Genomic DNA, 23934 nt, shown 5'->3' on the forward strand with positions numbered 1-23934 from the left:
TGTGTTTGCTTAACTGGATTTAGCTTTCATTCAAGACACTATGATGTCTTTCTTACTGTGTAAGAGGCACACTTTTTTTAAACAAAAAAATGCCAGGCATATTACACCACTTTTTATGCCTATATGGTGAAGTTCTTTAAAGTGGTGATAGAAAAGTGTTCCAAGATAGCAACTTGTCATTAGTGAAAATTTCTCTCTGAAAAATGGATATGTATTTGTGGGGAGAAAAAAGTCAGCTATTTGTGCCCCCCCCCCCCCCCCCCAGCAACATCATTGGGATCTAAAGTTCCTAACCTATTTTATCATATCTTTCTCACATGCAGCCACGATTTTCTTCAGATTTCTAATACAAGCAATTTTCATTTCTCACACTGAAAGAATTTTAAATTTGTCATGGCAGTGATGGTAAGCTGGTAATGAGAGAAGAAATGTGAAACTATATTTGGGGAGATTGTGAAGGTAGTAGAGAGCTTGTGTTTGTTTAGCATAAATATTCTAATGGGTCATTCCATGCCAAGTGGTCTAGAGATTCCCACATGACCATCACAGATTTTGATGAAATTTTGTATGAACAGTTGCACTTTGTTTGACCCCAGAGCACAGCTATCAACAGTGCAAGCATGTTTTTGGCAACTTCGAGACATAATATCACAGCAATATTTTCTTGAAACAAATTGAACTAGGACATCTTGTACAACTTTTTGCGCCTGCTTAAGGAAAATAATTAAAAAAAAAAGTTTTCTGAGAGAGTTGCCTGTGGGTAATTTGAAACAAATTTAGCTTTAATAATAATAAAAAAAAGAAATGCGAAGATTAGCTTTTTATATCTCCGGAAGTAATTGTGACATACATTTGAAACTTAACAAATAACAACTTATCAATACAAGGTCTTCTCCTGCAGCTTACCAATAAAATGCCAAAAATGGCTACTTTTGGCCCAGTTTTACAGGAAAGAATAGTCTGCAACCTCTTTAACTCTTTTCATTAGAAAGACCTTGTTATAAACCATTTAAAAAACTGTATTTGGTTTTGCAATGGGAGCATATAAGGCCCTAGAAACGACAAGGTGGAAGTGCATTGAAAATGGGCCTGCTTAAGGAAAATAATAAAAAAAAAAGTTTTCTGAGAGAGTTGCCTATGGGTAATTTGAAACAAATTTAGCTTTAATAATAATAAAAAAAAGAAATGCGAAGATTAGCTTTTTATATCTCCGGAAGTAATTGTGACATACATTTGAAACTTAACAAATAACAACTTATCAATACAAGGTCTTCTCCTGCAGCTTACCAATAAAATGCCAAAAATGGCTACTTTTGGCCCAGTTTTACAGGAAAGAATAGTCTGCAACCTCTTTAACTCTTTTCATTAGAAAGACCTTGTTATAAACCATTTAAAAAACTGTATTTGGTTTTGCAGTGGGAGCATATAAGGCCCTAGAAACGACAAGGTGGAAGTGCATTGAAAATGGGCCAGTGTTCCATGGGTACTCAAATTAAATTTTACATCTTTTATTATGTTCTGTTATTGGTTGGTACTCTCTAGGGAAATCAGTCAACAGTCTTAATGACTAGGCAATAAGATAAAGTCCAAATAGCTCGAAAAACTTAAAAAAGGGGACGTCTCTTGTCACAAATTATCATGACATATTTTGGTTTGTTTTTCTGCCATAGCTACAGAGTCCAAATGGTTATAAACTCCACAATTTAACTGTGTATTGAAAAGGCTGTGGAGATAATGGTAGTCAACTGTTGCATAACAACTGTAGTGCACATCATATAAATAGCCAGCAGGTTTTGCACCACTGCCACATTGTGTAAATTTTCATGAAGTACACGCCAATCATCCTCATATTTTTTGGAGTGGATTCATGTAATAGAGATGTATTAGTATTGTGTAATGCTATAGATGTAGCTTAACTCGGGTTTAAGGAATAGCATATTTTGTGCTAGAGTAATTTGTGATTAATGTGTAGACATAAAAGATGTACAAATAATTTGGTATGGTGCATGGTGGCTGAAACACCGCTGGTTCATTTTAAAATGAGAAAACTTGCATACCCAAAGCCATAGGGGCCACACCCGATAGCTGTGCCAAAGCAGCCACAGGTTCCCAAACCGGGTAAGTTTTCCTTATTTGCAGTTTTTTCTGACTCAAACTCATTTCCTAATCAATAGGACTTTGATATAATCCTCTACAGAGAATACCAAGCAGTTGTAGAACATAATAAAAGATGTCAGATTTAATTTGAGTACCTGTGGAACATAGGCCCATTTCCAATGCACCTCCAATTTGTCACCTTTCTAGGGCCTTAAATGCACCCATTGCAAAACCAAATATAGTTCTATAGGTGGTTTAGAACATGGTCTTTCTAATGAAAATGGTTTAAGAAGAGAGTGCAGAAGATTTGTTTTCTAGGCCAAAAATAGCAATTTTAGCATTTTCTTTTTAGAAAAACCATCAACTTTGTCCTCAATTTGTAAACTATTGGAAAGCAGCGGGAGAAGGAAATTTTATATTCTAAGACCTTGTGTTGGAAAGTTGTTATGTGCCAAGTTTCAGCTGTATCCTGCAATTACTTCTGGAGATACATAAAGCTAAACATTGCTTCTCTCTCTCTCTCTCTCTCTCTCTCTCTCTCTCTCTCTCTCTCTCTCTCAAGCAATTAGTTTTTTGACCAACGTTGTTTTAAATTATCCATATAGAAATTTCTCATGAAATCTTTTATTATTATTATTATTATTATTATTATTATTATTATTATTATTATTCTGTAGGGAGCACAAAAGACAAAAAGCTGTACTAGATGAGGTAGTTATGTTTCTTTCAAAAAAAATATTACTGGAGATATGTCTCAAAATTGCCAAAAACTCACAGGCGCACTGTTGATAGCTATGTTATGGGATCAGACAAATGACTATATTTATGCAAGTATTAAATTGGCAAGAGTAAACTTGTACCGATATTCATTGGGAATTTGTGCAAATTTTCACACAAAATTTCATGAAAATCCCGGATGGTGATGCAGGAATGTTATATGAAATTAGCATGGAATGGCCCTTTTGTGCGTGAGTAAATAGGAAGATTAAAATATTAAAGTGTGAGGGAGGCAGTAGAGCTTCTCCTCCTCTTTTTCAAACAGCTGTCCTACAGTATGTGAATTACTGCATTCCACCCCCCCCCCCCCCCCCCAATCTCCCCCCTGCCCCACTGTTTGTAAGACAGGGAGTATACGCCCCAGGAAATCTGGGAAAAACATGGGAATTTTTTCATCTAGGAAATAACTGGGATGTTTTTAGAATTTTGGTAATTTTCCATTGTTTTAGTAAAGTTCTGTAATATTGACTAGTAGGATCTCGTACTCTAACGAAGTATTATACTTTAGTCCACTGCTGCAGAATAAGCAGTATAATATAAACAAGAAAATAACACCAGAATGAAACATAAGTTGCAAAGAAAAGGCCTTATTTACAAGAAAAGTACAGTGCACACACAGATGTCTGCAGACAGCAGAATGTGCCAAAGGCTTTAGAACAAAAACTATTCAATACTTCCCACCAACAAACTGCTTTTGATGAGTGTGACATCATAATAGTTTATATTTCTAGCAAGTCTCATGAAAATATTATGAATGGTGGTTTGAGAAGTGCAACTTTCAGACTAAATTTCCTTTTACGTAAGATGAATTATGTTAAGTATGAGAGTGTGTGATAAATTTTGTAAATCATGGAGTGTTTGATTCTCATTCAAAACTTTTATAGTTTGAAGACCACCCACTTAGAAAAATTTCAGGTCCAGAACCAGCCATTTAACCCATTATTTAAAATTTTACTGGCACACTTGTGTTTGACATATATTAAGGAACAACACAAGCGAAGAAAGACCAAGCTTTAGTGTTAGTTTTTCATATAAGGGTGAGTCAAATGAAAATGTTAAATACTTTTTTAAATATAATTTACTGTGCAGAAGTGGTACAAAGCTGTATCACTTTTCAACATAATCTCCCCCGTGGTCAATGCTTACAAAGTGCATAAATTCCTTTAGAAAAAAATTCTTTTGGTAGTCCGCACAACCACTCGTATACTGCGTGGCATACCTCTTCATCAGAATATAACTTCTTTCCTCCCATTGTGTCTTTGAGTGGTCCAAACATATGGAAATCGCTGCAGTGTCATTCAGTGTCACTCGGCGGTTTTGCTTCACTATGGCTTCAACTGCTGCAATGTTCTGTGGAATCACAACTCATGCCTGACCTAGATGAGGAGCATCTTCCACTGAAGTTACACCATTTGTGAACTTCTTACTCCATTCGTAGACTTGCTGCTGTGACAAACATGCATCACTGTACTGAACCTTCATTCATTGATGAATTTCTATAGGTTTCACCCCTTCACTATGCAAAAACCGAATAACAGAACGCTGTTCTTCCCTGGTGCAAGTCACAAGTGGGACGGCCATCTTTATACTGATACTGTGACGGTATGTGTGCATCTGCACTATGCTGCCACCTACAGGTCATTCTGCACACTGTTTGTAGCACTCTTACCAATTTACAGGATAATGGTGCAAAATTTCGATTTGTTATTACAAATTTAAGGTTTTCATTTGACCCAACCTCATATTTATTTTAGTTCTTTCATAGATAACAAATTGTGCATAAAAGATGGCAATAAGTATAATTATCCTTCAGAAGTCTTTGGTGTGTTTGTGCTTGGGCCCCAGCATTTGCAGCACCTTTTCCCTGCTATGCTGCGTGTCTATCGTCCAGCTATCCTTTTTCTCTTCCCATGGGGAACATGTCCGGCATTTTTTTAGGAATGTGTTCTTAATTTTCTGTAGCCAGATGTCAGAATAATCCCAGTACCGTTTCTTTCTTTCTTTCTTTCTTTCTTTCTTTCTTCATTCTCCATCTCCTACCCTTCCTCTGCTGCAGAGTTTGAGGTTCTTCTTTGTTTCTCCTTCCTCCCTGCATGCTCTTGAAGGCTGGCCCATGCATCTGACATGTAAAAGGTGCCTGGGTATCGTGTAATTCCCAACCCTTGGTTGACTGGTAGGTTTCACATGTACACCTGGTACAGGCCAAGCCTATGGAGGGGTGATTGCCTGAGCTGTTATTTTCCAAAATTGCCAGTTAGTCCCTCTGTCAGGAGTTTGGGAGGTGTGACATGAGGTGTGAACAATCGCCTAAAGCGAAAGAGATCCCCTCTGAGGCGGGGGGGGGGGGGGGGGGCAGTTGGAAGGAGCTCTCCATCACAGACGCTGGCAATCATAGGGAATTTTCTTGCAATGGGCCAGTCACCAACTCAGTCTTACTAAACGTAAATGGAATGAGGTTAAAGATTCCAAGACTCTCCCAGCTACACCTCAGTTCCTCATGGTATTCAGAAAGGTTTTGATGCAGTTGCTGGCACTGTGAAATCCTGCTCTCATTTATGCAATGACACTTTGCTTCTGGAGACTTAATTGTGATTCTCAAGCAAAGCCTGTAGCTTCACTCCTCCATGGCTATCCTGTTTGTGTCAGGTCCATTGATTGCTGAATTCTTCATGTTATTTACAATAGACTGCTCGATGGCCTGACCTTGGGAGAAATCCAAACTTACTTCTCTGGTTAGAGGGGTCATTGCAGTCCATCAGGTGATAAAAAAGTTTGATGCATCCTTCGTGCCTACACGCACGCTTTCTCATGTCGGATAGAGTAGTGCCTCCATCAAAGATCAGAGCCGGTGGCTATGGAGTCATCATGGTCCGACCGTACATTCCGAATGTGATTTGCTACTGCCAATGTCAGTGTTACTCAAATGTCCTATAGAAACCTGGCCATATGTGTTATTTGTGGTAGGGATGCTCACAAGGGTGATTGCCTGCCTCCTTCTCCCAATTGTATCAATTGCAATGGCGGTCATGCAGCTTCATCCTGAGAATGTCCCCTTTATTTTGATTAGCGGGCTGTTTGGGAGATCTGAGTGAAAGAAAAAGTACCTTACCCTGTCGTGTGCAAATTGGTTAGTCGGAAGCCCTGCATTTTACCATGTGGCACTTACAGTATTGTTCTTGCTATACCTCACTGCACGAAGGACATGGCCACACAGACTTACGACCTCAAATTTAGCACCACTGTTATAAAATTGCCCAGTGTCATGGTAGCATCTCCATCTCCTCCTCCTCCAGTTATGCAACAAGCCACCAAATTTTCGCCTTCGGCGACAAAATCACCTGCTACGCAACCAGAGTTTGGAAAGGGCAGAAGGAATACTCCCACGAAGATTTTTTACGCCTTTCCAGCCAACAAACACCTGAGTCTTCATCTGCCAACCACAAAGGCTCAAAGGAAAGGAGTCCTTCATTGACTTGGAGGTCGTCTTCACGGTGGCACCACGTGATACCCTCACCGGCCGATCTCCATTTTGCCGGTGCGTACCACCAACCTTTTCTCCACCCTTTAATCTGCTGGCTGACCCAGTGAGAATGCCGTTGTCTCTGTAAATCATGGAGCAGGGATCCTTCAGCCTCTGTGCCCTGTAGCAGTAACTCTTTGAAGGCTGACATTTGGCTGCCACTGATGTGACAACCCTTCATTTTTTCTCTCCACTCCTTTCCCCATCGGGAATCTTCTCTAATGAAACATTCATGGGATTAGATCCATCAAGGAGGAATTAGAGCTGCACTTGGAATTGCAGCGTCTGCTAGTTTTGTGCGTCCAGGAAACAACATTGCATCCTCGTGACTGTTTTGATTTCTCACATTTCTTTCTTGTCTGCTTTGACCTTTCCCCAGAAGATGGCATTCCATCTCATGTGGGAGTCATGCGCTTGTCCGGGATGTCATTCATAGTCAGACTATCTCACTGAACACCTAGCTGCAAGCTGTTACAGTCCTCATTTTCCTTCCTCACTTCAGATTTTCTCTTTTTACCGTCTACATACCTCCGTCATTCGATATCACCAGGGTGGACTTCATTCAGCTTATTGGGAAACTCCCTCCCCCTTTTTACTGCTTGGTGACTTTAATGCGCACTGTCCTCTTTGTGTCAGAGAAGTGCCCTGTTTTGTCCATCTCAATCAACTCAACCTCATCTGTCTTAACACTGGAGCACCAACATTCCTGTCAAGACTCCAAACACACCTGTACCCATTTGGACATCTCATTCTGCACTGCCCAACTTGCCCATCGTCTCGAGTGGTCTGTTGACACATAATCGAACAACTATCCATTTGCTGACTCCTACCCCATCTACATGTAAACCAATTAGCACTGCAGGCTTTGCTCCTTCCTGGTGACCTTTGATGAACAACATTTCCCCAGTTGTGATGACCAGGTAGAATATCTTACAAACATTGATCGTACTGCCGCAGAATGTTCCTTTCCTCGCAGTTCACCTTTAGTGCACAGTATTGGGTCACTTGGTGAACTGATGGAATCCGCAGTTCGATTTTTGCATACATATGCTCTCCGCATATTTAACCATCATCCTAAAATGGTGAACAGTATTCGTTACAAATGGTTGTGTGCTCAGTGTTGTTGCATTCTTGGGGGTAGCAAAAAAGTTCTCTAGTTCTTTTAACAGTGCTGCTCCCTATTCTGTCGTGTGGGCCAACCTCCAGTGACACTCTGGCTCCAAGGTCCATTCCCCAATTTCCAGCCTGACCGTAGCTGCTGATATCATTGTTCCTACCACCGACTCCTTAGGCTGCTATTTTGCGGAGATTTCAAGGAAATGAATGCAGGAGGCTCTCGGAATCATGAATGCTACAATGCTGCCTTTCCTGTGCAGGAGCTAGGTCATGCTCTCACTTCATCGTGATTTCCGCCCCAGGGTTGGTCAATATTTACTTTCAGAAGTTGCAGCACCTTTCTCTTGTGGGCAAGCACTTCCTCCCTCATACGTACAATCACATCTAGGCAGATGACCCATTTCCCAGATGCTGGCATGAAGCCATTGTCATTCCCATAGCTAAGCCCAGTAAGGACAAACAACTTCCTTCTAACTACTGCCCCAATTCTCTCACCAGCTGTATTTGCAAGGTGATTGAACGTAGGATTCATGCCTGGCTGGTATGGTGGCTTGAGTCTCACAGTTTACTAACCACTGCACAGTGTAGATATTCGTGTGCGCTGTTCTGCAGTTGACAATCTCATCACTTTGTCAATCTGTGTCATGAACAATTTTCTACGGAAATACTAGACTGTGGCTGTGTTTTTTGATCTGGAGAAAACCTACAACGTCTGCTGGAGGACTGGTATCCTCCATACTCTTTACATGTGGAGCTTCCAAGGCTGCCTGCCCCATTTTCTTCAGGAGTTTTTAAAAGACTGAGATTTGAATGTACATGTGGGTTCTGTCTTGTTGGACACCTTTATCCAGGAAAACAGTGTGCTTCAGGGTTCTGTCCTGAGCATCATTCTCTTTGCTATCGCCGTTAACCCTGCAGTGGCCTGTCTCGTGCAGGGCATCTCTGGCTCCCTTTTTGTTCATGATTTTGCTGTCAATTGTAGTTCTCCACAGACATGTCTCCTTGAGCAGTGTCTTCAGTGATGCCTCGATCACCTTTACTTATGGAGCAATGACAATAGCTTTTGTTTTTCCACTGATAAAACTGTTTGTATGCATTTCTGGTGGTGCAATGGGTTTTTCCACCAAGTTTACATCTTGGGCCTGTTGCTCTTCCTTTCCCTGAAACTACGAAATTCCTGGGGCTTATGCTTGAAAGGAAATTTTCTCACTCCTCCCACTTCTTATCTGGCCGCCTGCTGTATTTGATCCCTTAATGTCCTGTTTGCTCTTATTCGTACTTCCTGGGGAGTGGACAGAACACCTTCCTTCATTTGTGCTGATCCCTTGTCCGTTCGAAACTAGACTATGAGTGTTTAGTTTATGCATCTGCACATCCATCTATCTTACACCATCTAAATACAGTATACCATCGTGCCATCCATTCGGACACTAGTGCCTTTTACACTAGGCTGGATGAGTGTCTGTATACAATACCTGCTGAACTACTGTTGTCATATGGTCTCCTTAGCAGATACACATGCCATTTTTTCGCCATGTGTGGCCAGCTGTCCAATGCCTCCTCCTATGATGACTCCTTTGCCCACCAGTACGGGGCACGTCTCTCTTCTTTGTTACCCCTGGAGTTCGCTTTTGGCTATTGCTGTTGCAGCTTAACTTCACGCTGCCTGCCACGTTCCCAGGGGGTGTGAACACTTTATCACTTTGGCTTCATATGGTGGCTCATGCTCACTTCGGACTTCATTCACTTCCTAAGGACACTACTCCAGATTCTATCTATTGGTGTAAGTTTCTCCACCTTTGCACAGAACTTTGCGATAGTACCTTTGTGTACCCTGATGGCTCTCGGATGAACTGCTGCCAAGGCTGCAGTCCTCCTACCTCAGCCCACTATTTCTTCCATTCCTTCCAATGATCTCCTTGTTGCCGTCTGTCAGCAGATGGTGTCACTTTGGCATCACCACTGCTCTTCCTTTCATGGGAATAAGCTCCTGGGAATTAAATGTCTTTGAGCTGCGTGGCCAACCTTCTCTCAGCCCTTTCGCCGCGAGGAGACCATTTTAGTTAGGTTACATATTGGGCACTATCGTTTTCGCCATTGTCGTTTGTTACGTGGTCTCCCTCACCACATTGTGCTCATTGTCGTAAATCTTCGACGGTTCGCTGTTTCCTGACCGAATGCCCTTTTTTCAGCCATGTTTTACTGTATATTTGCCATGTGGGTTATTGTCTGATTTACTGAACGATGCGCAGGCTATTGACAGTGTTTCATCTGTCATAGCAATATGGTAAAGGACATTTAATCTTTAGTTTAGGACCTCCATTGTCTTTACGGCATATTTTGTGGACCTTTCTCCAAGAGGAAGTCCTTGTTTTTAGCTGTCTTTCCTTTCATTGATTGCTCTTAATGTGTAGTTGCTTTTGACTCCTTTTTCATGTTAGTGTTCTGAGGTTCTGACAAGGGTGCATATGACATTAGTTGTAGCATTGTAAAAAAAAAAAAAAAAAAAAAAAAAAGAAGAAGAAGAAGAAGAAGAAGAAGAAGAAGAAGAAGCAAACAAAGGGGTGAGGTGAGGTTTTGAGCAAAAATCACATGTAATTGGTTTTTTCTACGGAGAAGTCCAAGTGCTCGACAGAACATAACTTATATTCAGCCAGGTAACCCACAAAATGTTCAGTGCACAGCAGTGAGTTTATAATCGTACTTGTCAGTAATTTTCAGCTGCTGCAATTTAAGCTGTGCTCTTAGGATCCTGCTTAACCGCACCTTCGGGGGGGGGGGGGGGGGGGGGACAGGAAATTTTTTTTGATGACCATTATTATGTGTGAAAGCTTAGCTTTTCTTGTAGCTACAGTATACTGTACATGTATCAAACTGAACCATTAACTTTTCCAGTTTGTATGTTCATACTACTTAACAGTGATTGTGCTTGGCTGACTATATCATGTGCCCTATGCTCTGAATATCTTCTGTTGTTGGCTGGTGAGGTCATGTGACATGGCTATGATTACCTGACAAAAGCGCATTGCAATCTTGCTTTCAGAGCCACTGTACCCTATTTGACAGAATTTGTATTTATACTTTCGTAATAGGAAAATATGCAGTGTACACGTTGCCACATGTCAAAGACCTTAAAAAAAATGTGGATTCAATTTCCTAAAGTGCTGGGAAGTTCTGAGCTGGTGTATAAAACATTCACCATTAAAAGAATTGATAAGTTTTAGAGCTCCGAGGGGAAGTCTATTGTTACTTAACATGGAAAAAATGAACTTTTGCCTGGGAAAAGTGTATTTTTAACTGGTAAATCTGTTCTAAGTGTAAATCCTTTTTTAAATACCTCTAAGTTGTCCAATGTCCCCTCTGCTCAGCAAATAGTGATCTGTCTGTGGTCAGCATATTGTCCCTTTACTTGGATTTGAAGGTATCACAGGAACTCCATTCCTAAAGCATAAGATTGTGTGGTAGTATTGTATTTGACTAGGGCCAATGGACTGTGGAGAAAATAAAATTAAAAACTGACACTTTCTAGCTTTTGAATAAAGAGCTTAGCTTCTTTCACCCGGAGGAGGAGGAGCAAGAGGAGGTTTGTTAGTGGGATGATTCTGGAATTATGAGCAAACGTCATGCATGCCTATCAATGGAGACTCAGTTGTGCAGGATTAGAGGTAAACAAACAGTGGAATTTAGTGATTTGCAAATAGATGGTGTGTAATGCTGTTTTTGTCACAGTACGTTATAAAAATTTAGTGTTAGAATGAAACATACATGTTGTTTCTCAGTAATAGAATATTTTTGTAACACCGTTTAAGTTATTTTGCCACTATATGTTGACTCAATAATTGCTATTCTTGTTGAACTGAATTTTTGATTACTTTGGCAACATGTACCATATGGGGTGATTTTTATTGTCTAAATGATTATTCTCTTTCTAGTTGTATTTCATAAGATGTTATTTGTTTCTTTTTTATAGAACATAATCAGCAGATAGATGTTGAGAAGCTGAACAGAGAAGTAACAGAACGAGATTACTGTCTCTGGGATGCCCTAGAAAGCTCAAAATGGTTACCTGTGGAAGGATTGGAATGCTGCTAAAAATGAAGAAAGTGTGTACAGTTGTAAAATATTTCATTCCTCATTGTAGCAATTTTTCACATGTTTCTTTTTTATAAAATCCAATAATAAATAGGGTCAGGTGATACAAATGTCACCATCCTGTTAAATATTTTGTAAGAAAAATTAAAAAAAAAAAATCAAGTAAAACACAAGAAGTTATTTATGTACATACAAACTCTTCTTCCACACACAGACATGAAATTGGACATAAAAGCACTAGAGTGATAACAATTACATTTTTTTCTCTTATGTTGGTCCGTTGAACATTAAAATGAACAGAGATCTATTAATTGTCGTCTCTCTCAAACTAAACACACATTTGTTTCCATTTTTTTCATTGTGTACAGAGCATTGATTTTTTTCTGGGTGGCCAGTTGTAGTTATTGAAGTGATACATAGTGTGTGTGTGTGTGGGGGGGGGGGGGGGGGGGGTGGAAGTACCTAGTAGGCAACTGGAGTCCTGGGCATGTAGTTCATTCTGTACTGTTTGCTACATCCCCTCCCATCAAGTTTTATCGAAGGGGTGAAATGAAAAGGAAACAAACAGAAAAAGGTAAGTGAACTGTAAATTGTTTCAAAAGTAATTACCATAGCTGTTTGTTCATTTATTCCACTGTGAGACAAGGCGTTCAATGCCTCCCTGGGAAAATGTTTGTGGTTGCCAATGGAACCATGGTTGTAATCAGATGTGTATTTCTTCATCGGAAGCAAATCAAGGCACACAGATGTCTTTCTTCAAGGCTGCAAAAGTATGGAAATAGCATGGGGTGCAATAGGGACCGTATGGAGGATGTGTAACGGTTTCCCAGTGAAACTACTTCAGTGTAATCAGAAGAACCTTGGCAAATGTGGGCGGGAGGTTTTGCCAGTATTTTTGCATGTGACCTGATATGCATGGGATTGCACATCTTCAAGGTAGGACGGCAAATTGTAGTACAACCACAAATTGCTGGGCACAGAGTTTATCTGTCCTTTGATGCTATGGCTACAAAAATTAGGGCATGCCACTGAGTAAGAAGTGTGGCTTGACAATGCAGATTACCTCAACAGTGAACAGAGGATGATGAGTTATCTGCAAATTGTTATGTTCATTCAAATGTCAGATACAGTTCATATAACATTGTATTGAATGATCACTGCGGTGTTCCTTCGCATCAACTAACATTAATAAAAGTTGCATAACTTTTTAAGAAGAATTTCTTTCTATTATTTAGTAGAAATTTTCAGCGCAGGACTCATTGGCTGTGGTGATGCAGTCAAAAGAAGAGCACCCAGAAATATATTTTACAGGCATAAACGTTCAGAGTTGTAGATAACACCACTCTTACTCTGAACAAACATATGTACTTTTCTAAAGAACAGAACATTGCATCTGGTGCTCTATTGCAGGACACACAATACATTTGTGCTGAGAATTAATGAAATTCAAACAAGAAAGTTTATATGAGGCATGTTCAGAAAGTAAGTGCACTGTGACCGTAGTGGGCTGTGGCTTTTTTGTTTTTTGAGGGTTGGTGACATTGAGTGGTAAAGTGGGATTGTCTGATCAAGAGTGAACATTGCAGGAACACAGCTGTACATAAACTCACGTTGCAGCATCCAGTTGTATAAAAGGTGGTAAAAACCCCCCACCAAGTGTGTGCTGCATGCTATGAACCACTTGCTACTCACGGAAGGAATAACACCTACCAAAATTTTGTCGTAAATGATAACGGTTTATGTGGTGTAGCGAGTTTAGTGGAGGCGTAAAAAAAAGTTCATGAAAAAACAGATGAGTGGAAGACCTTCTATTTTGACTGATCAGTTGGTGCCAAAAATTGACGAAACTTTTAGTGAAGACCACTGATCAATAGTGGATGAAATTTCTGCAATGTTTCCACAACTCTGCAGAGCTCTCTTATATGAGACACTCACAGAAATGCTGACATACTAGATACTCTGTGCAAGATGGGCCGCAAAACAGCTACCAGAGCAGCACAAGAAAAATCAGGTCAGTAGTATCTGCGAGTTTTTTGAGTGACTTAAATGGGAAGGTGAGAATTTTCTGATCTCTGTTGCATTTGTAGATGAAACGTGGGTGGTAAATAACCAGCCTGAGGCAGAAAGAGTGCCATCACTTTGGCACCACAGCAATTCCCCATTTGCTAAAAATTCAAAACCACAGTGTTGGGCAAAAAAAGAAACAAAATCATGGGACTGAAAATACATCATTTAGGTCGAATTTCTGTTTCAGGGGGAAATAGTGCACAACAATATTGTTGGGCCTTAGAGTAGCTCAAAAGGAGGGGAATCCTGACAGTGCTTGTTGCAGGACAACACCAGTCCTCCCGCAGTCTTAGCTACCAATGTGCTCTTGGACTCATTCTCATACCTTAGCACATTCACTATATTTGACGGTAGTATCTGTTCCCTAAAGAACAGTTGCCGTAGATGAGCATGCAGCTTTGCTAGAAATGAAATGAAAATTAAATGGACACCCTAGCTGCAGGCGTTGATGTACATCATTGGGGACATGTTGAAAATGTGTGGCCCGACTGGGACTCGAACCCGGGATCTCCTGCTTACATGCCAGACACACTATCCATCTGAGCCACCAAGGGCACATAGGATAGTGCACCTGCAGGGACTTACCCTTGCGGCGCTCCCCGTGAGACCTACTTTCCCAATAAGTCCACACCACTACATTTGTAGTTCGCCTTATAGATGTTTGCCCATCATACTCTTTATTCGTGGCAGATTAATCTACCAAGTCCATTTAATTATCATTACCACATTCAGATTATCACTTTCAACTCCCTGAAGGCACACAAATGGAATTAGATTTTCAGTTGATGAAAAGGTGCAGAAAGAGGTTCTGAAGCAGTGATGGGATGGCGAGGCGCGGCGACTCGAGTGCACCGAGAATTTCTCGAGCCTATAGTTCTCAAGCAATTCTCGAGAAGCTCACGAGAAATGGCTCGGCGGCGTGTGCCGCTGTGCGCCAGTTGGCTGCGACAACATACGCCGTGCCGCTGTTGTTTCATGAATTGAGTGCCGCCCCTAGACAAACACGCTCGCTGTGCTCATAACTAGTATGTCTCAGGTTTCATTTGAGTAAAGTTGTTATTCAAATCAAAATGGACACTCGAAAGCGAACGTCATGGTGCTGGCAATACTTTACGGAGGGTGGATATAACGTTACTTGCAACATTTGTCGTAAAAATCTCCGTAATGTATCAAAAAATACAACGGGCATGATCAGGCATCTTAAACTGCACAATTTATCAAGCAATAAAACAGCGACGTCTGTGGATACAGATGCTCATTCTTCTAATAGTGCGAGTGCGAGGCAGACAAAATATCCAGGTACGTGTGGTGCAAAACGTGAATTCCATGCAAAAGTTCGGATAGTGTCCGAAGCGTAAAAAAAAAAAAAAAAAAAAAAAAAAAACCTACAACATACCCCAAAATCAAACCTATACTATCCTAGCTTTTGCATGATACGATATGTAGTTTTATTGGACTAGTTGTCGAGCATAACATAGCCTCTCGCAGGAGCACTGATCTAAATCTTACGTTTCTCTTCATAGAGGGAAGTAAACGGCAACAACAGGTAGATGAAGCACTAGTGGCCATGATAACAGACGATTTTCAGCCGCTTTCAATCGTCGAGGACACTGGTTTTCGACGTTTTGTTTCACTGTTGGACCCACAATACTCGATACTAAATCGAAAAAAGTTGCGCCTCATGATTGAGGACGATTATCATAAACAGAAAGAGGCTGTAAACTTGGCTGCCCGCATCTCGTGGTCGTGCGGTAGCGTTCTTGCTTCCCGCGCCTGGGTTCGATTCCCGGCGGAGTCAGGGATTTTCTCTGCCTCGTGATGGCTGGGTGTTGTGTGTTGTCCTTAGGTTAGTTAGGTTTAAGTAGTTCTAAGTTCTAGGGGACTGATGACCATAGGTGTTAAGTCCCATAGTGCTCAGAGCCATTTGAACCATTTTTTGAACTTGGCCGTGGAAGACTCTACTTGTGTTTCTTTAACGGCCGATATTTGGACCTCACTCAATAGTGAGGCATATATTGCTGTAACTGGTCATTTCATTAACACTAATTGGAGTCTGAAAGCTTTAGCTCTCGAGACATTCCATTTGCCGGAAAGGCATACAGCACTAAATATTAGTGAGGCGTTATATAACTTGATTTCAAAATGGAACATTGAAAACAAAGTTGTAAGCATCACAACTGACAATGCCAGTAACATGACGGCAGCCGTACAACTTATTCACAGTGGCAACATAGATATGCAACATGTGCCTTGTTTAGCGCACACTATCAATTTAGTTGTGAAAAGTTCTTTGAACAGCAACAGTGAGCTCTGCATAATGCGGGAAAAGGCCAGAAAAATTGTTAGCTATTTTTAAACAAGTTGCGATGCTAATGAAAAACTCCATGAGATCCAGGATCTAATGAAAAAACCTGTTCATAAATTGATTCAGGAAACTGAAACCCGATGGAACGGTACGTTTTATATGCTACAACGTCTAGTGGAGTAAAAGGAATGCATTGCAGCCTGTTTATCAACTTTGTATTAAGGTGTAGAGAACGTCACAGCTGACGAGTGGTGAATTTTGAGCGAATGTTTATGTGTACTAGAGCCATTTGAAGTGGTAACAAGTGAAATCTCAACTGAAGACTACACCTCTCTTTCGAAAGCTATTCCAATAATCAGACAGCTAATCATAACCGTATGCAATGGGAAGTGGGCTACCATGACAGCGCAAGAGCTACAGCAATGTCTGCACAACTCACTAATAGCCCGGCTAGGCTTAATAGAAACAAAGTACATGCCGTTGCCACAGTTCTCAACCCAAGATTCAAAATGTTACCATTTACGAATACCATTCATTCAAAACATGCCGTTGCAAGCCTAATTACAGAGTGCACAAACGTGGTAGAGACCGTACGATCTACTCATTCGACTGCTAACGACACTAACCACGAGTACCATGTCGTACAAAACGCCAGTAGTTCCTTATGGGCTTCTTTCGATGAAGAGGTTTCCAATAAAAATCTAATGAAAAGTGGTTGTGATAGCATAGACCTGGAGGTACAATGATATTTGGAAGTACCGTACCTACAACGCACGGATAATCCTTTACACTACTGGAAAAAAAATGAAAACTGTTACCCAGGTCTATCTGTCGTGGCAAAAAAATAATTTGCAATACCTGCAATTTCTATTCCCAGCGAAAGAATATTTTCGAAAACAGCACTACTTTAAACAAACAAAGAAGCAGACTAAAAGGCCAATTGGTTAATAAAATCATATTTCTAAACAAAAATCGACGGCAGTCTAGCAATGCAATGTAAAAATGCCTTCTGCTGAACAACTTTTGTTTACTTTGTTTCTTCTGTAAGTAAACTCATGTACGCAGTTTCTGTATATAAAAGGCTATAGTTCCTCTCTTTTACGTTTAAGCATACATGCAGAATGTATAAGGTAATTTATTTTGTAAGAATAAAGCTTCTGTTTTATGTGAATTCTCTGCTTTGTTTTAAACAACAATTCTATGATTTTTGTCTTATGAGACATAATACTAATACTTCAGTAAAGATTAATAACGGTAGTACAGTTGATATCAATCATAGAATTTCAAAGTTTTCCGAGCATGTACGTACGACGAGTACGACCGCTGCGGCTCAGTGTTTCGTGTACTGAAGGTTTGCGCAATTTCTCAGAGAGCGCAGCACTGTCAATTTCTCGAGCGTACCCGAGAAATTCTTGAGAAATTGCCTTCGCGTCGCGCGTTTCTCGAGCGCGATCGTAGCCCATCCCTATTCTGAAGTGGGGGGGAAGCAGCTGGCTGGAGAGTTTTTAGAAATGGGCTTAAAGAAACTTGTGCTATGGCTCAGCACAAGTGCTGAATGGGATGGCAGTTACGTGGAAAAATAGCCAACAAGTATATCTGTTATATCAACAGTACCCTGTATTTTTTTCCAAATACACTTTTTCTAAAAAAATATAAAAATCTAGTACACTTATTTTCGGAACATGCCTCTTATTAAAAGAAAATGGATGTAGTCATTTACACTTGAGTCGACAACAAAATATTACAGTGAAGGGCCAAGTAATTATGAGCACTACAGATAAGATTTGGGAAGAGAGAGTTGTTGATAAATACTAATCAAATTAACTGACAACAATTACATGACAAGAATTTATAAAGTCAATGACTCAGATGTTAGGTGGCAAAGATTACACGGACTATGAGTGTTTGTGTTCACAAAATGATGCCAGAATACCTGGCAGTAATGTCTGCTGCTCACCTATCTACATCATCTCAGTTTAGTGAACACAGCAATCCTGTTTCCCTCTGCAAGCCACACTATGAGTTCAGTGGGCTATGTTGAATCCAATATTATTATTATTATTCTTTCCTTTCTCAGATGTTATGTCTGGTTAAAAATGGAAAGTGACGCGGACCTTGATCAAGCGTGACTTCCTTTTAACTGTACGGTTATGTTACATTGCATTTAGGAACTTTCGGGTAATTGAACATGTATCAATAATTACAGATTTCTGTAGTTGTATATATAAGTTTGGATGTAGCTGTATTGCGTTGGTGTACTGGTGGATATTGTGTGGTATGACTCCTGTAGTTGATAGTATAATTGGTATAATGTCAACTTTATCCTGATGCCACATGTCCTTGACTTCCTCAGTCAGGTGGATGTATTTTTCAATTTTTTCTCATGTTTTCTTCTGTATATTTGTTGTATTGGGTATGGATATTTCGATTAGTTGTGTTAATTTCTTCTTTTTATTGGTGAGTATGATGTCAGGTTTGTTATGTGGTGGTGTTTTATCTGTTTTAATGGTTCTGTCCCAGTATAATTTGTATTCATCTGTCTCCAGTACATTTTGTGGTGCATACTTGTATGTGGGAACGTGTTGTTTTATAAGTTTATATTCTAAGGCAAGTTGTTGTTGTATTATTTTTGCTACATTGTCATGTCTTCTGGGGTATTCTGTATTTGCTAGTATTGTACATCTGTTTGTGATGTGATCTACTGTTTCTATTTGTTGTTTGCAAAGTCTGCATTTATATGTTGTGGTATTGGGATCTTTAATATATTCTTGCTGTAATATCTGGTGTTTATTGTTTGATCCTGTATTGCAATCATGAATCCTTCCGTCTCACTGTATATATTGCCTTTTTTCATCCATGTGTTGGATGCGTCTTGATCGATGTGTGGCTGTGTTAGATGATACGGGTGCTTGCCATGTAGTGTTTTCTTTTTCCAATTTACTTTCTTTGTATCTGTTGATGTTATGTGATCTAAAGGGTTATAACAGTGGTTATGAAATTGCAGTGGTGTAGCTGATGTATTTATATGAGTGATTGCATGTGTATTTTGCTTGTTTCTGCTCGTTCTATAAAGAATTTTCTTAAATTGTCTACCTGTCCATAATGTAGGTTTTTTTATGTCGATAAATCTCCTTCCTTTCTGCTTACTGTGAATCTTTCTGTTGCTGAATGTATGTTATATATTCTATATTTGTGGCATTGTGATCGTGTAAGTGTATTGAGTGTTTCTAGGTCTGTGTCACTCCGTTTCACTACTCCAAATGAGTACGTCAATATTGGTATAGCATAAGTATTTATAGCTTTTGTCTTGTTTCTTGCTGTCAATTCTGTTTTCAGTATTTTTGTTAGTCTTTGTCTATATTTTTATTTTAGTTCTTCTTTAATATTTGTATTATCTATTCCTATTTTTTATCTGTATCCTAGATATTTATATGCATCTTTTTTTCCATCGCTTCTATGCAGTCACTGTGGTTATCCAATATGTAATCTTCTTATTTAGTGTGTTTTCCCTTGACTATGCTATTTTTCTTACATTTGTCTGTTCCAAAAGCCATATTTATATCATTGCTGAATACTTCTGTTATCTTTAGTAATTGGTTGAGTTGTTGATTTGTTGCTGCCAGTAGTTTTAGATCATCTATGTATAGCAAATGTGTGATTTTGTCTTGGTATGTTCCAATAATACTGTATCCATAATTTGAATTATTTAGCATGTTGGATAGTGGTGGGTTCAGAGCAAGGCAGAACCAGAAAGGACTTAATGAGTCTCCTTGGTATATTCCACGCTTAATCTGTATTGGCTGTGATGTGATACTATTTGAATTTGTTTGGAAATTAAGTGTGGTTTTCCAATTTTTCATTACTATGTTAAGGAAATGTATCAGTTTAGGATCTACTTTGTATATTTCCAATATTTGTCGTAACCATGAGCGGGGTACACTATCAAAAGCTTTATGGTAATGAATGTATGCGTAGTGTAGCGACCTTTGTTTAGTTTTAGCTTGATATGTCACCTCTGCATCTGTTATCAGTTGCTCTTTACATCCTCGTGCCCCTTTGCAACAGCTTTTTTGTTCTTCATTTATAATTTTGTTCTGTATTGTATGTGTCATTAATTACTGTGTAATGACTGAAGTTAATATTTTGTATATTGTTGGTAGGCATGTTATGGGGCGATATTCAGATGGGTTTGCTGTGTCTGCTTGATCTTTAGGTTTCCTATAAGTTATTCCATGTGTAAGTGTATCAGGGAATGTGTGTGGGTCGGCAATGTAACTGTTAAATAATTTAGTTTGATGTGAATGTGTTGAGGTGAACTTCTTTAGCCAGAAATGTGTGATTTTATCTTTTCCAGGGGCTTTCCAATTGTGAGTAGAATTAATTGCTTGGGTGACTTCATGTTGCAAAATTATCACTTCAGGCATTTGTGGTATCATCTTGTATGTGTCTGTTTCTGCTTGTATCCACTGTGCATGCCTGTTATGCTGTACCGGGTTTGACCATATGTTGCTCCAGAAGTGTTCCATGTCTGTTATGTTTGGTAGATTGTCTATTTTAATGTGTGTGTAATCTGTTGTCTGGTAAAATTTCTTTTGGTTTGTGTTGAATGTTTGGTTTTGTTTCCTTCTATTTTCACTTTTTTTGGTATCTTCTAAGTTGTTTGACCAATGCTTGTAATTTCTGCTTCTTTTCATCTAATTGCCCTATCGCTTCTTGTTGTGAGATTTTACTTAAACTTTTTCGTTTTTTGTCTGATATTTCATTTCTTATAAATTGTGTTAGCTGTCCAATGTCTTTTCTCAGTTTTTCTATTCTGATCTGTAGCCTGTGTTGCCATGCTGGTTTTGTGGTTTTTTTCTGTGTGTTGATTGGTTCTGATCTTCGCCTAATGTGTATATTTAGTGTGGTGAGTGCTCCTATATAAACCAGTAGTTGTAACTCTTCCATAGTTGTATTTTCATTTATTTTGTTTTGTGTGATTGTGTTGATAGTTGTTATTGTTGTTTCATCTTGTGTGTTATTTAGTGGTCTATGCAAGAATTATCTAATGTCTGTATTCTGGATTCCATGGAACAAGTCCAGTTCTCCTGAAACCATTCTCAGACAGTTTAATGAACTCATCCAAAGTTTGTTTCAGTTAGAGTGCAAAATGGATCTTCTTAAGCATTGGTTGATCTAAATGTTCCATTCTCTACTGATGTACCTTGTTTTTCCAACTTTCCTTTTACAAATGAAATACAGTAACATCCATAGGTTGAAGAAGATGTGTAGAATTTGGAAGCAAAGCTACGAGTATTATCCCATGCTCATTACAAAACTTACTAGTGTGTAAGGTGAGATGTGACGCATGGCCATCAATGAACACAATGCCTGGCAGTGGTATTTTCTTTTCTAGAAGGTAAGGATGGAAAACGTTCATTATGAATTCAAAGAATAATGGACCTGTCAGCCATCCTGTTTCAGATTTACCTATTTCCCAATGTTTTGGTAAATTCTCTGCTAGTTCCTGTGGTATTCTAATGTATTTAAACACTGTCAATGGAGGTGCCAAATCGCCATTTGCATTTGCAGTCAACAAAACCGTTAGACATACTTTTTCGTCACTATTCACGTGATGGTACACATTTTTTTCTCCTTTCAGGCCCAACACTTTGTTTCCTTTGGGGTTCAAAAAGAAAGCAGTTTCATCTAAATTAAAAACTCTTTCGGGACTTTGAAAAATTAACCTAAAATTGTTCTCTATTAAATATTTATCTATCTCATCAAACCAGTTTCTTATAGCTTCTGTCTTTACTCCTGCCTTGCTTGATGTCAGATTTTGTGACATTCTAATCCCAATATTGGGATGGTGCTTCAGAAAAGCATTGTACCAAGTTTTCACTGGGCAGTTACAAACAAAGGGATTTTTATGTTTCAGCTATTAAATCAGGTAGTGCACACTGTCCAAAAGTTGAAATTTTGCTACGGGGAATCCGGCCTTAGCCATAGTACAAATCCAGTGTACTAATAAATCCTTTTCTTTGGTATTAACTGTATCAGGATCCATGTGACGATTTCTAGGCATCTTCCCTCTAGCTTTGTACATTAAAGTAATTCGAGGAATCGAGAAACTTTTTGCTGCTGTAGAAATAGGCATTCCATAAAGTACTGCATTGATGGCAAGCTGCATTTGTTCCTCTGGATAACTGAGCATTTTCCCTTTTATTCGTGGGATTATAATGACCTAAATAATACAAAACATAATGTCAGAAATTCACATTACTTGAATGCCAGTAGTTGACATGGTATGAGCTAGTGGTTGACAGTCTAATCAAATCATAGGGTGTCAGGTACTGGATCTATACATGCAACGATAAATTTAACGCAAAGAGAGATCAGAATCAATTGAAAATAATGGATATAATACATTTTCTTCTATATTCATGTCACAATTTGAAATGTGTTTCCCTAAGAAGTTAGTGAGGTCCAAGTCTTCAGAACACAAAGTGCACAAACCTTGGATAACTACAGGCATTAGGAGTTGCAGTGTAACCGTGAAAAGACTGAACCAAGACATTAAAACTTGCTCAGATCCACAGTTTGTAGATTATGTAAAAACATACAGAAAAATATACCGAAAGGCAAAGTTGCTATATAATGACAATTTAATCAGTAACTCAGACAACAAACCACAAACTATATGGGACATTGTGAGGAATGAAACTACTACCTTGGGAGAATAGGAAGAAGTAATACTCAAAAGCAGTGAAAATTGCAATATAGAAAAGAAGGAAATGGCAAACTATATTAATAACTATTTTTTAAATGTACCACATTCACTAAACTTAAACTCCACAAAACCAAAAATAATACATGCTGCAAGGGTTACCTGCAGCATGAATATTCCTTCAACAAATGAACAAAAAGTAAGTAGAGTGATTAGAAGCTTCAAACCAAATATGGCAGCAGGTGTTGATGAAGTACCAGTTTCAATCATAATAAGGGCTGCAGTGCAGATTGCAAAACCACAAATCTGATAGTGAGCGACTTTAAAACCTCGTTATAGTCAACTACTGACAAAATCCTAAAAAGTATTGAGAGTTGGTCCAGTGCAAATAAACTTACACTCAATGCAAAGAAAAACAAATTACATACAGTTTTGTAAAATGATAAAGGATGAAGACATTAATCTAGAACTGGATGACATACTAATAGAGAGAGTGCATTTTGGAAAAGTGTTAGGAATGCATATAGATGAAGCTACGAATTGGAAACACTGTGTAATATTTCTTACACACAGGCTTAACTCAGCCTGCTTTGCACTGAGAGTTATTGCAAGTGTTTGCACTCTAGAAGGCATCAGAATGGCATACTTTGGATACTTCCATTCTGTCTCATTTGCAATAGTGTTCTGGACCAGCTCAAAATCTAATTTGAGAGACATTTTTATTTTACACAAACAGGCTGTTCAAATAATTACCCACAGTCCGACACAAGCTCACTGCAGACCTCTTTTCAAAAAGTTAGGAATACTTACTCTGCCATCAGGCTATATACATAAATGTGTGCTCTTAACCAAAGCTAATCTAAGCAATGTCCACACAAATGCAGACTGCCACAACTATAACACAAGGAACAAGAATGGTCTCCACTTAGAACAAGTAAGAAGAACACGAACTCAGAAGCATGTAAGCCACATGGGCATTAAGCTCTATAATGCACTGCCTCAGTACATTAAAGATTTCAAGGACAATACAAATTTTAAACTGGAACTTAGAAAATTTTTAATTGATAAATGTTGCTACTCAATAAATGAATGTCTTGGAGACCAAGAAAATGACTTTACATACTGACCTTCAAAATTTTCTATCTTCGTTTTTTTCAGCTTTTATTATACTTTACTAGCTATACTACTAGTTATATATTGTTACTGAGAAGCAAATTACTATAAACCATTTATGTGGAAAAATGTATGTTTGCT

General features: G+C 39.0%; 1 protein-coding gene across 2 annotated transcripts in view; it reads left to right on the top strand.

Moving 5' to 3' along the window:
* The window catches only part of LOC126272371 (tRNA selenocysteine 1-associated protein 1), a 54462-nt gene extending 42507 nt beyond the window's left edge, over nucleotides 1-11955 (top strand). For both annotated transcript variants that reach the window (XM_049975179.1, XM_049975180.1), the window contains exon 6: nucleotides 11481-11955. In XM_049975179.1, the coding sequence (XP_049831136.1) occupies nucleotides 11481-11602 (122 nt within the window). In that variant the 3' untranslated portion in view covers nucleotides 11603-11955. The remainder of the gene's footprint in view (nucleotides 1-11480) is intronic.
* Nucleotides 11956-23934: the final 11979 nt, after the last annotated feature.

The sequence above is a fragment of the Schistocerca gregaria genome, chromosome 5, assembly GCF_023897955.1.
Source record: "Schistocerca gregaria isolate iqSchGreg1 chromosome 5, iqSchGreg1.2, whole genome shotgun sequence".
In the NCBI taxonomy this organism is placed as follows: Eukaryota; Metazoa; Arthropoda; class Insecta; order Orthoptera; family Acrididae; genus Schistocerca; species Schistocerca gregaria.